At 47.3% G+C, this 14283-nt stretch overlaps 1 protein-coding gene across 1 annotated transcript in view; it reads right to left on the bottom strand.

The window, feature by feature from the left end:
- Nucleotides 1-14283, bottom strand: part of LOC146869184 (E3 ubiquitin-protein ligase TRIM39-like) — an 84531-nt gene that overhangs the window by 16079 nt on the left and 54169 nt on the right. Inside the window, exons 4-5 of the mRNA XM_085643015.1 lie at nt 10837-10859; nt 748-800 (exon numbers count right to left, since the gene is read on the bottom strand). Of these exons, the coding sequence (XP_085499141.1) occupies nt 748-800; nt 10837-10859 (76 nt within the window). The remainder of the gene's footprint in view (nt 1-747; nt 801-10836; nt 10860-14283) is intronic.

Here is a 14283-nt window from a genome sequence, read left to right as displayed (position 1 = left end):
CATGCACTAGGTCCCTGTTGGTGCTAAAACTCTGGAAAATAGAATGTGTTATGTGATAAATACCAAATTCTGAGGTAATTCCCCTTTCAAAAGTCCCAGAATACTGCAGGAACTGAGTTTCTCGCAGTAGTCAAGCCCAGCAGTATCATTAATGTGAGGTGTGAAATAACTGCATCTGAATTTCCGATAAACTTAGTATGAATGTCCAAGGGGAAGAATGATTTAAACAAAGGAAATGTGGCAGCACGTATACAGAATGGAGATGAGTAGAAATCTAGAAAAATCTGGAAAAGACCAAGTTTAGAGACACAAATCAAGTAACTGTACCCTGACGTGAGTGAATGTTACCAATAAATGCCACACAATACCATACCATACCACACCAAACCATACCATACCATACCACACCATACCATAGCACACCACACCACACCATACCATTCCGCCATCCCATTCCATCCATTACCACCATACCAAACCATCCCATACCATTATACCATATGATATCATGATCTCACCCTATAGTACACCACACGATCATAACATTCCATACCATACCATCCCAGAATATTCTATACATACCATACTATTCCGTATCACACCACACCATACCATAGCATACCACACCACACCATACCATAGCCCACCATACCACACCACACCATACCATAGCACACCACACCATAGCACACCATATCATTTTCATGACCAGTAATATTCAGAGCTAATCATCGCAATGGTATTTACCTTTATAACTCTTCACCACCTCCTCTGGCCTCTGAATCTTCACATTATTACACCTGTAATAACACACACATCATCTTTGTATTAAAGAGCAATGACAGCTACAGGAACAGCTGATGAACATCACATAGGACCTGTATTTGAAATAAGATTCAGTATTTGGAGCAGCGCCTACGGACTAGAGCTCAGTGCGAGTTACTGTTCATAAACTACAGTCAAAGCTCTAACGATATCCAAAAGTACCTTTAACATCTTACGACAGGATGTGGGTGTTCTATGGCAGATGGCTCAGTGAGACCAGTGTGCTTTATATGATGCTATGGAGTGCCTCAGCATGGGTCTTCTAGGAGCGGCCGTTGGCTGAGTGAGGGGGGGCAGAGACAGGTTACATCTGCTCCTGGTGGGGTCTCGTGTACATACTTAATAAATACCTTCCTCCCTGAGGTCCACGTGAATTCCTGACAGCGCCCACAACACAACATTATCACATCCAATCCCTGCCAGTGTAAACTGTGTTACCATCCCTCTACAACCAAGATGTAGGGTAGCTTAAGTGGGATATACAAGAAAGATTTGAACCCAGATGTTAGTAATGAAAAACTGGCTGCAAAACAAAAACTCCCATGTCTTACGGAACAGCAGATTATAGGCCGTAGGGGAAGGATCACAGAGGGAGAGTAAGGGAACAGGTTCGGGGGCTCAGTAAAGGGAAAGCAGCAGGCCCAGAGTGGATCACAGAGGGAGAGATAAGGGAACAGGTTCGGAGGCTCAGTAAAGGGAAAGCAGCAGGCCCAGAGGGGATCACAGAGGGAGAGATAAGGGAACAGATTAGGAGGCTCAGTAAAGGGAAAGCAGCAGGCCCAGAGGGGATCCCATCTCAATCCTCTTTCTGTTTCTGGGTATCTTATTTTAATGAGATCTCTCCGGAAGGCTGTTAAATTCCACCTTCCTAATATGAGGCATCTGTAGTTATGATCCTTAAGCAGGGTAAAGACGCTAGGTTAGCAGATTCCTACAGACCTATATCTTAATTGAACTGTGATTACAAAATGATTCCAGGAATTTTGGCTAAGAGATTGTCAGATGTCCTTCAAAAGTTGATCCATTTCGATCAAAAGTGGTTTGTGCCTGGAAGGAAGCTGTATGAATTAATGCATTGACTTGTCGATGCGTATGAAATGGCCGAGGCCTCTAATCTCCTGTTGACAATGGCAAGAAGAAAAACGTATCCCACTGTTAATTAGGAAAAAAAATCGATGCTGATATGACAAATGATACATTCATTTATGTGACCAAGATCTTGTCCTTATTAACAGATTCACCCGTTGTGAACGCCACATCAACCCCGACACGCAAATACGTAGTCCGGCAAGCACTGAGACCGAGGCCCAAGGTTACTGATTGACAGGCCACAGGTGGGGTGGCACGTAGCCGGCAGACAAATGCATGGACGGGAAACCCGAGATCAATCTTACGGATTAGTGAACCAACACTACAATGGTTAAGGGAGATTGGCCCCAATAAAGCACGCATGGCTGGAGGGGGAACGCGTGCTCCAAAAACAGCATAAAGTCAATTGCCACATGAATTAGGAACATAGAGCCAATCAGATCGCAGCACACGCAGTGATCACGTGCTCCCCGTGCCAGACATCTGGACACTTTAACCACTGGCCGCATTTTGTCCATGGAAGGTCGAGGCCCAACTGGATTATCCATGAAAATGTATTTATGACTCTAGAGGCAGCAACTTATATTCCTCTCCCTACAAGGATCACCAGAAACATTTTATAGCCTATAATGAATTGTAAATAAGAATGATACAGATCGATTGTAAATTGAGACAGTACTCAGACCCTGTGCCTGTAACTGTTCTCCCGGCCGCTATGTTTAATTAAACAAACTGTTCCTGTTTTGCCAAAGGTTTTTCAAAGGTATTTCATGTTCAAGCAACACCGTGATATAGATGCTCTCCTTATAAGATGGAGGGAAGATCTGCCCCTCGGTATCTATGGAGGGTGAACACCATTAAGAAGCTGGTTCTTCCGAAGGTGATCGTCTTGTTTAACACTAAACCACTTCCTTTTACCAAAAAACTTTTGCAGAAATTGCAAGGGAGGGTCAGCAGGTTTATATGGGCATCCAGGGGAACCAGGATCTCATGAAAGAAGCTCCGGAGGAGACTGAAGCAACGGAGGGTCGGCAGCTTCATATGGGTATCCAGGGGAACCAGGATCTCATGAAAGAAGCGCCGGAGGAGACTGAAGCAAGGGAGGGTCGGCAGCTTTATATGGGCACCCAGGGGAGCCAGGAGATTATGAAAGAAGCTCCAGAGGAGACTGAAGCAAGGAAGGGTCGGCAGCTTTATATAGGCATCCAGGGGAGCCAGGATCTCATGAAAGAAGCCCCGGAGGAGACTGAAGCAACGGAGGGTCGGCAGCTTCATATGGGCATCCAGGGGAACCAGGATCTCATGAAAGAAGCGCCGGAGGAGACTGAAGCAAGGGAGGGTCGGCAGCTTTATATGGGCACCCAGGGGAGCCAGGAGATTATGAAAGAAGCTCCAGAGGAGACTGAAGCAAGGAAGGGTCGGCAGCTTTATATGGGCATCGAGGGGAGCCAGGATCTCATGAGAGAAGCTCCGGAGGAGACTGAAGCAAGGGAGGGTCGGCAGCTTCATATGGGCATCCAGGGGAGACAGGATATCATGAAAGGAGCTCCGGAGGAGACTGAAGCAAGGGAGGGTCGGCAGCTTTATATGGGCATCCAGGGGAGACAGGATATCATGAAAGGAGCTCCGGAGGAGACTGAAGCAAGGGAGGGTCGGCAGCTTCATATGGGCATCCAGGGGAGACAGGATATCATGAAAGGAGGAGACTGAAGCAAGGGAGGGTCAAGCAGCTTTATATGGGCATCCACTGGAGCCAGGATCTCATGAGAGAAGGAGGAGACTGAAGCAAGGGATGGTCGGCAGCTTTATATGGGCATCCAGGGGAGCCAGGATATCATGAAAGAAGCTCTGAAAGAGACTGAAGCAAGGGAGGGTCGGCAGCTTTATATGGGCATCCAGGGGAGCCAGGATCTTATGAAAGAAGCTCCGGAGGAGGCCGAAGTAAGGGAGGGTCAGCAGCTTTATATGGGCGTCCAGGGGAGCCAGGATCTCATGAGAGAAGCTCTGGAGGAGACTGAAGCAAGGGAGGGTCGGCAGCTCTATATGGGCATCGAGGGGAGCCAGGATCTCATGAAAGAAGCTCCGGAGGAGACTGAAGCAAGGGAGGGTCGGCAGCTTTATATGGGCAGCGAGGGGAGCCAGGATCTCATGAAAGAAGTACCGGAGGAGACTGAAGCAAGGGAGGGTCGGCAGCTTTATATGGGCATCCAGGGGAGCCAGGATCTCATGAAAGAAGCCCCGGAGGAGACTGAAGCAACGGAGGGTCGGCAGCTTATATGGGCATCCAGGGGAGCCAGGATCTCATGAAAGAAGCCCCGGAGGAGACTGAAGCAAGGGAGGGTCGGCAGCTTATATGGGTGTCCAGGGGAGCCAGGATCTCATGAAAGGAGGAGGAGACTGAAGCAACGGAGGGTCGGCAGCTTTATATGGGCATCCACAGGAGCCAGGATCTCATGAAAGAAGCCCCGGAGGAGACTGAAGCAAGGGAGGGTCGGCAGCTTTATATGGGCATCCAGGGGAGCCAGGAGATTATGAAAGAAGCTCCGGAGGTGACTGAAGCAAGGGAGGGTCGGCAGCTTCATATGGGCATCGAGGGGAGCCAGGATCTCATGAGAGAAGGAGGAGACTGAAGCAAGGGAGGGTCAGCAGCTTTATATGGGCGTCCAGGAGAGCCAGGATCTCATGAAAGAAGCTCCGGAGGAGACTGAAGCAAGGGAGGGTCGGCAGCTTCATATGGGCATCCAGGGGAGACAGGATATCATGAAAGGAGCTCCGGAGGAGACTGAAGCAAGGGAGGGTCGGCAGCTTTATATGGGCATCCAGGGGAGCCAGGATCTCATGAAAGAAGCTAAGGAGGAGACTGAAGCAAGGGAGGGTCGGCAGCTTTATATGGGCGTCCAGGGGAGCCAGGATCTCATGAAAGAAGCTAAGGAGGAGACTGAAGCAAGGGAGGGTCGGCAGCTTTATATGGGCGTCCAGGGGAGCCAGGATCTCATGAAAGAAGGAGGAGACAGAAGCCAGGGAGGGTCGGCAGCTTTTTACGGGCGTCCAGGGGAGCCAGGAGATTATGAAAGAAGCTCCAGAGGAGACTGAAGCAAGGAAGGGTCGGCAGCTTTATTTGGGCTTCCAGGGGAACCAGGATCTCATGAAAGAAGTTCCGGAGGAGACTGAAGCAAGGGAGGGTCGGCAGCTTTATATGGGCGTCCAGGGGAGCCAGGATCTCATGAAAGGAGGAGGAGACTGAAGCAAGGGAGGGTCGGCAGCTTTATACGGGCATCCAGGGGAGCCAGGAGATTATGAAAGAAGCTCCGGAGGTGACTGAAGCAAGGGAGGGTCGGCAGCTTCATATGGGCATTCAGGGGAGCCAGGATCTTACAAAAGAAGCTCAGGAGGAGACTGAAGCAAGGGAGGGTCGGCAGCTTTATATGGGCGTCCAGGGGAGCCAGGATCTTACAAAAGAAGCTCCGGAGGAGACTGAAGCAAGGGAGGGTCAAGCAGCTTTATATGGGCGTCCAGGGGAGCCAGGATCTTACAAAAGAAGCTCAGGAGGAGACTGAAGCAAGGGAGGGTCGGCAGATTTATATGGGCATCCAGGGGAGCCAGGATCTCATGAAAGAAGCTCCGGAGGAGACTGAAGCAAGGGAGGGTCGGCAGCTTCATATGGGCATCCAGGGGAGCCAGGATCTTACAAAAGAAGCTCAGGAGGAGACTGAAGCAAGGGAGGGTCGGCAGCTTTATATGGGCGTCCAGGGGAGCCAGGATCTTACAAAAGAAGCTTCGGAGGAGACCGAAGCAAGGGAGGGTTCGCAGCTTTATATGGGCATCGAGGGGAGCCAGGAGCGCACGAAAGAAGCCCCGGAGGAGACTGAAGCAAGGGAGGGTCGGCAGCTTTATATGGGCGTCCAGGGGAGCCAGGATCTTACAAAAGAAGCTCCGGAGGTGACTGAAGCAAGGGAGGGTCGGCAGCTTCATATGGGCATCCAGGGGAGCCAGGATCTTACAAAAGAAGCTCAGGAGGAGACTGAAGCAAGGGAGGGTCGGCAGCTTTATATGGGCGTCCAGGGGAGCCAGGATCTTACAAAAGAAGCTCCGGAGGAGACTGAAGCAAGGGAGGGTCAAGCAGCTTTATATGGGCGTCCAGGGGAGCCAGGATCTTACAAAAGAAGCTCAGGAGGAGACTGAAGCAAGGGAGGGTCGGCAGATTTATATGGGCATCCAGGGGAGCCAGGATCTCATGAAAGAAGCTCCGGAGGAGACTGAAGCAAGGGAGGGTCGGCAGCTTCATATGGGCATCCAGGGGAGCCAGGATCTTACAAAAGAAGCTCAGGAGGAGACTGAAGCAAGGGAGGGTCGGCAGCTTTATATGGGCGTCCAGGGGAGCCAGGATCTTACAAAAGAAGCTTCGGAGGAGACCGAAGCAAGGGAGGGTTGGCAGCTTTATATGGGCATCGAGGGGAGCCAGGAGCGCACGAAAGAAGCCCCGGAGGAGACTGAAGCAAGGGAGGGTCGGCAGCTTTATATGGGCGTCCAGGGGAGCCAGGATCTTACAAAAGAAGCTCAGGAGGAGACTGAAGCAAGGGAGGGTCGGCAGCTTTATATGGGCATCCAGGGGAACCAGGATCTCATGAAAGAAGCGCCGGAGGAGACTGAAGCAAGGGAGGGTCGGCAGCTTTATATGGGCATCCAGGGGAGCCAGGAGATTATGAAAGAAGCTCCGGAGGAGACTGAAGCAAGGGAGGGTCGGCAGCTTTATATGGGCATCCAGGGGAGCCAGGAGATTATGAAAGAAGCTCCAGAGGAGACTGAAGCAAGGGGGGGTCGGCAGCTTTATATGGGCGTCCAGGGGAGCCAGGATCTCATGAAAGAAGTTCCGGAGGAGACTGAAGCAAGGCAGGGTCAGCAGCTTTATATCAGTAGATCAAAGATGGCGTCCCTTTGTGATATGGCAAAGAAAATTATAACATCCTATTACTACACCTCTATTTTGCTAATAAATGGGCAGTTCTCCTTCCTACAAAAGGGCAAAACTATAAGAAATATTCAGCAAACACATACGTTAGACACTCCAGGTAGAGGCGTCTTGCTCACAGCTTACTTAGCTGGAAGGTGATATGAGTAACTTTTTCTCCATATAAAGTATCCATATCAAATTTGTGTCCTTTTCTTACAACATCCTGAGGATTCTAAAGGTACCCAAGGTTTGTGTATTCCCCTGGAGGGGACGCAGAAATTAGCCAAAATACAGTTAAATTTTGAGGGAAAAATAGGAAAAACGTACTGGAAGATGAAAGCGTCAGTTTTTTCCCTGCAAATGGTATCAACAAATGGTGTATGGTGCTGATATCACCATCTTCCCAGCTTTCAGGGACTGACAGACTTTTGTCAGAAAACCAAATTTATTTACAAAGTTTTGGCATTTTACTGGGACATAGCCCATTTTTGCTATTTTTTGTGCTTTCAACCTCCTTTCAGTTATTGGTACAAATGGGTATGAAAGCAATAATGATCCTGGAGAGCTATACATTTCTGAAAAGTAGACAAAACTCTGAGTTCAGTAAGGGGTCATTTGTGTAGATTCCTCAAGGTTTTCTTATAGAACCTAACAGTTAAAAATAGGGAAAACTGAAAATGAATTGAAAATTCAGCCATTTGTGCCAACGTTGTCACCGGTAACTTCTTTTAAGTATGACAGATTTTGTAAAGCAATATACAGTTACATCCACAGGACCCTTCTGGTTGTGGGGATATATAGGACTTGTAGGATCACCAAGAACCCAGAGCCAGTAACTGAGCTGCGCCTTAAGATGGTTTTTCATTGTGCACCGGGTGTACAGCAAATATAAAGAGTGAAAAATAGGTATCGAGGAAAACTATGTATTTCCGAAATGGGAACAACAAAAGGGTATTTTGAAGCAGTGGTTATTTGCACAAGTCCATATATCTGGGTACCTATACCAGCAAGTGAATTAGAGGGCTGAAAATTATACTTTTTTACACACTGTCCTACATTTGGAAGGGATAAATGCATAGAAAGTCAATTGGCAAAAACACTTCTTTTACTATTCTATGTTTCCCGAAGTCTCCCAGCAAAAATGGTGCCTCACTTGTGTGGGTAGGCCTAGTGCCAGCGACAGGAAACGTCCCGAAACACAACATGGACACACCATATTTTTACAGTGAAAACTGACCCTTTCTTTGTGAAGTGCATAGCTGTAGATTCTGAACCCAAGCTCTGCCGGCACCTAGGGAAACCTAGCCAACCTATACATTTTTGAAAACTAGACACCCAGTGGAATCCAGGATGGGGTGACTAGTGTCGCTTTTACAAGGTTCTCTTACCCAGAATTCCTTGCCAACCTCAAACTTTATAAAACAAACACATTTTCTTCACGTTTCTGTGATGGAAAGTTCTGGAATTTGCGTGGATCCACAAAATTCCACACACCCTGCATTCCCCAAAGTCTTCAGATAAAAAAGATACCTCACTTGTATGGGTAGGCCTGGTGCCCGTGACAGGAAACGGCGCAAAACACCACATTTTTACAGTGAAAACCTACCCTTTTTTTGCAAAGTGCCTAGCTGTAGACTTTGAACTCCTAGCTCTACTGGCACCCATGTAAACCTAGCAAACCTATAACATTTTGAAAATTAGACATCCAGGGGAATCCAGGATGGGGTGACTTGTGTGGCTTCCACCAGGTTCTCTTCCCAGAATCCCTTGCAAACCTAGGTGAGGTATCATTATTTGCTCGGGAGAACAAGGAGAATGTTGGGTGGTAGGACATTTGTGCCGGCATGGTGATCCCACGCAAAAAATTACAGAGAAAGTGATCATTTTTACTTACATTTGAGGTTTGCAGGGGATTCTGGGTAAGAAAACATTGAGGGATCTACGCATGCCATATCTCATTGGACTCCCCGAGTTGTCTAGTTTTCAGAAATGTGTGGGTTTGGTAGGTTCCCCTAGATGGCCTCGATCCCAGGGGCAAAAAATCCCCGGTGCCCCCTCCCTGCAAAACCAGGTCTTTTTATGATGGGTAATTTTGAAGTCTCCACAATATGTTTTTGGCCCATGGGTACTTGACCCACCCACACGAGTGAGGTATAATTTTTATTGGGAGACCTGGGCGAGCGCAGAGTGTCAGGAAACTTGTGTCAGTCCTGTGATCCTAGAACTTTCTCACACAGACATTTGAGAACATTTTGATTTTTTCAGCAAAATTTGAGGTTTGCAGGGGATTCTGGCTAGGGAAACATTGGGGGATCCACGCAAGCCATACCTCCCTGGACTCTCCCGGGTCTCTATTTTTCAGAAATGTGTGGGTTTGGTAGGTTACCCTAGATGGCCTCTTTTGGTATTATACTGACCGATCACCACCAGTCAGTCATAAAATGCTTCTTGCTTATTTTCCACTCCACTAGGAAATTCACAAGACAAATATTCATACATTGGCCCTTTTAATTGTATTGCACTACACATGTAATCACTTCCCTCGTTTCACCTGGGTGATCAGTTTCCATTCTGAACTGGTCTACTTTTATATGTTGTTATTTGCACTTCCCTTTCTACTACTCAGGAGACTCCGCTCTCCTTGCGGTGTACTAATGTTTACTTTTCCGCACACTACTATTTTTCCCTCAGCATGGTCGAATATACATACAATTTTATATATATTTTAAATAGATTCTGACAAGATCTGCTCTGCATCTCTCGGACTACTTTTGGACATTGTCCTTACTACAGGGCGCTCAGGTATTCTATTTTCTTATTAAATCTCACTACTAAAGTTTCTTCTATCCTTGCATGCAAAATGGAACACTAAACATGCATATTTCTTCGTATCTTATAGAGAACAATGCATGCAAAATCTAGTTTGTCGCTTGTATTATAATATTTACTGGGATTCTCAATGGCCCCCTTCCTTGGGTTCTCATCTTTCATTCAACATCGCCGATCATGGGTAACACTTTTTATGGCTTTGGGTGAGCCGACGCTACAATGCATTTTTACACAATATCCTCATTGCGTTGTGACCCGCATATATAATCTCATGTCACTATTTTCCTTTGCCTCATCACTGCTATTTGAAGTTTTGACACGTAAGAATTTTACGTAAAAGATTTCATGAGAGATGATGTTCCATTCCAATGTATGTATTTTTTCTGCAGCCTTGACAAAGCCCAATGGACGAAACACGTGTCAGCTGCTTGTGCTCGTATAGACCAGATATTGGCCGTTCCTGCTTATATATAAATCGAACATTGTGGAAACCACAAATGGAATAAAATAACTTCACAAAAAAGAACAAAAAATTTGATGGACTTCATATTACGACTACTTTATTTATTAAATGGACTTTCTACGTGTGCTCTAGTACTTTTTATTTTGTATAATTGTTGCCAAGGACATTGTCCTAAGCAGGGGAACACCCTAGGTGGCAGGGTGTCTGCCGTCCCATGGTAGCACCTCTACCCCACATGAAGATATATGTGTATGATCTAACATCCCTAACAATTATGTCTTAGTTTATGCACAACTCTGAATTGAGGAAAGCCTGGGGGGACTTTTCCAGAATGGGCTTGCTTTTTCTGTATGTTCAGGGTACTTTTCGTACGACTTCAGTTAAGCTTTAAAGATACAAATATGTTTTGTGAGGACAGCAGCTCATTTCTGTAGCAATTATTTCAGGACTCAAAAGAGTTTGCTGAAAACTTGCAGGGATTTATGAAAATTTATGAGAGTTTCCTGATGACGCAGGGGAGGTTTCTGAGGACTTCAGATGTTTTTTGAGAATGTAAAGTGATTTTATGAGGATCCGAAAGTTTCCTAACACTTTGTGTGAGCTCATTAGTGCATTTACACACAGCAGCATTGAGACCTGCTCCTTACACACTGACAGGAGGATAATAAACCAACCTTACCTGCTTAGGGTGCTTCTGACATCCTGCAAAAGAGAGAAACAAACACAGTGAAATCAGCTTCCAGAGGAGATGTTAAAGTTATGGCAGTATTTTTAGGAGTGAAACACTGAACTATCTATGGTTAGAAAACAGTGACTGGGGTCACATGACACAGCACCTTCTGGGGTATCGCATGACTAAGCACAGAATGAGGGATTCTGAATGAGGTCACAAGATATAACAGAAACTGATATTCTGAATGGTAATGACATAGCACAGAGTCATTCTGAATGGAGTCACAAAACACAGCACATTCTGATATTCTGAATGAGGTCACTTGGCACATTGTATGAGGTTCTCAACAGGGTCACAAGCATGGGCATCATTTAGGGATTACCAGGGGTCGCAGCTGTGACTCCAGGCTTGCCCCTTGTGACCCCTGGCACTGCTTGCGTGACCTCTGGCTTCAGAGGTACCAAATGAGTACCAAGAACACACAGGCAGGTTATCCTGAAGGGAGTCGTGCTCCGCCTTTGTTTTCAGCCAATTTTATATTACACTAATAGTGAACAATAGATCACTATTCACTGTTAGTGTAATAAAAAATGGGGCACGAGGATCTAGAATGAGAACTTCTGTAGCAGATGTCTTAAATAAAAAAAATGCTTTTAAATGTATGTAGGGTACGTGCTTGGGGATCGGAGTGTGGTTGTCTGTGAGTGTGTTTGTACGTGTGAGCATGTGTGTGTGTAAGTAACAGTGAGTGTCAGTGACAGGTAGTGTGTGAGAGCCACTAAAAGGGACTGAGTGAGAATAAGTGAGGATGAGTGTCAGTGAGTATGAGTGAGTCAGAATGTGCAACAATAAGAGTGCACTAGTGAAAATGTATGAGTGAGTAAGAGTTGGAGTGAGTGTGAGTGTGAATGAAGGAGAGAGAATGAGTGATACAGAGTGTGTGAGAATGACACGAGTAAGAGCAAGTGAGTATGAGTAAGTATGTTGGAGTCAGAGTAAGAATGAGTGAGAGTGAGGTAGACTGAGTGAGAATGAATGAATGAGTGTGGTTGAGTAAATGTGAGTGAGAATATGATGTAATGCTTGCTAGTCTGCCATTGGCCCTTACATACTGAAGGTCATTTGTGGCTTATAGAGGGACCCATAGAAAACTTCTACTGCTGGAATACTGGAGGCAACTGGAGGCATGAACAGGCACCAGTGAAAACTACTGCTACTGGCACACTGGAGGCAACTGGAGGCATGAACAGGCAACTGTGAAAACCACTGCTACTGGCACACTGGAGGCAGTTGTTGGCATGGACAGGGACCTGTGAAAACCACTGCTACTGGCACACTGGAGGCAATTGTAGGCATGGACAGGCACCTGTCAAAACCACTGCTACTGGCACACTGGAGGCAATTGTCGGCATGGGCAGGCACCTGTGAAAACTACTGCCACTGGCACACTGGAGGCAATTGTTGGCATGGACCGGCACCTGTGAAAACTACTGCTACTGCCACACTGGAGGCAACTGGAGGCATGAACAGGCAACTGTGAAAACCACTGCTACTGGCAGACTGGAGGCAATGTTTGGCATAGGGGTAACTGTGGCAAGATACTGGCACTAGCTCATTGGAGATGCTTCTTGGCATAAGGGAGGAAAACCATGAAATACGGGGGCAACAATCACAAAATTCTAGTCCTGATGTACTAGATGTAATTCCACCCAGGTGCGATTTCACCATGGGGGCATTGCCCCCCTGTATTTGCTGCCCTCCTGGACCCTAGTATGCATTTAGACAGTTTATATTCCCGGTGCTTAAATTACAGGGGTGGGCAGGCTGCACATTGCAAGCAGCAGACTTTCAATTTATGAGTGGGCGGGGGCGTGGAATTGAAGGGTGTCGAGAGCTAAACAACAGATGAGTGAAAAATAAAATCACAACGGGAAGTCAGACGAGTGAGGCACAAAAATATACATTTTCTGATTGGTAAAATGTAGACTACATCACTTAAGTGAACCATGCAACCCCGGAGACGATCGAAGAAGGCCAAGCGGAACTAAAACGGTAATACAGTACGACTTCAGGATGATAAAATTTCAGGATAATAAGCAAGCGTCCCATAGCCGTATGTTGGTTCGTTACAGTAACACTTCAGGATGATAACATTTCAGAATAATAAGCAAGCGTCCCGTGGGCGTATGTTGGTTCATTACAGTAGGACTTCAGGATGATAAATATTTAATAATAAGCAAGCGTCCTGTGGTCGTACATTGGCTAATTTTCAATGAAATTACTGTCTAAAATTATGGGGAGAAAATCCAGAAACATTTGAAGCAGGGGTCTGCAACAAGGTAGCTCACTGACAACCTATCAGTAGCTCGTAGCCTGAACCCACTTTTGTAGCCTGTCATAGCAGTTTTGTTTATTTTCTGGCCTTTTGGTCTCTTATCCATTCCGGCCCGCTTTCGCACACACCAACTGCTCCCATTGGCTACTAAGCTTCGCTGGGGAGTGGTGGGGCAAAGCGAGTGACGTCAGTCCTGCATGAGCAGTGTTAGACTGCCCACCGTCAGTAACTGGTGCGCTTCCAGTCCAGACTGGACAACAACGCACACGACAGCAAAGAGCTCTTCAGCATCGTGAAGGAACTCTCCAACCCCAACGCCAGCGCCAGCGCCAACGATGTCCCGCCCTCACAAGAACTGTGCAACGCTCTGGCAACCTTCTTCCACCAGAAGATAGCAGACATCAACATCCCGATCAACCCGACCGTGCCAGACTCCTCCCCCGCGAACACCACCTGGACCAACCACCTGACCTCCTGGACCAACGTCAACGACGAAGAAACACACAAGGTCATGAACTCCATCCACTCTGGATCTCCGTCAGACCCTTGCCCTCACCACGTGTTCAACAAAGCCGACGCAACCATTGCACCCCAACTACGGAAGGTCATCAACGCCTCCTTCGAGACAGCCACATTCCCGGGTAGCTGGAAGCACGCCGAAATCAACGCCCTCCTCAAGAATCCCAAGGCGGACCCAAAGACCTCAAGAACTTCCGACCCATCTCCCTCCTCCCGTTCCCGATGAAGGTCATCGAGAAAATCATCAACGTACAACTAACCCGCCACCTCGAAGACAACAACATCCTGGACCCGTCCCAGTCCGGGTTCAGACAAAACCACAGCATGGAAACAGCTCTCATCGCCGCCACAGATGACATCAGGCGACAACTCGACAACGGCGAAACTTCAGCCCTCATCCTCCTGGACCTTTCGGCCGCCTTCGACACGGTCTGCCATCACACCCTAAAAACACACCTTCAAGAAGCCGGGATCCATGAGAAAGCCCTCAACTAGACCACATCCTTCCTCTCCGACAGAACCCAGAGAGTCCGACTCCCACCCTTCCTATCCGAAGCCACCAACATCATCTGCAGTGTACCCCAGGGATCATCACTCAG

The sequence above is a fragment of the Triturus cristatus genome, chromosome 1_1 (genome assembly GCF_964204655.1).
Source record: "Triturus cristatus chromosome 1_1, aTriCri1.1, whole genome shotgun sequence".
In the NCBI taxonomy this organism is placed as follows: Eukaryota; Metazoa; Chordata; class Amphibia; order Caudata; family Salamandridae; genus Triturus; species Triturus cristatus.
Note: the sequence above shows the minus strand (reverse complement) of the source record. Positions and strands in the feature narration are given on the sequence as shown.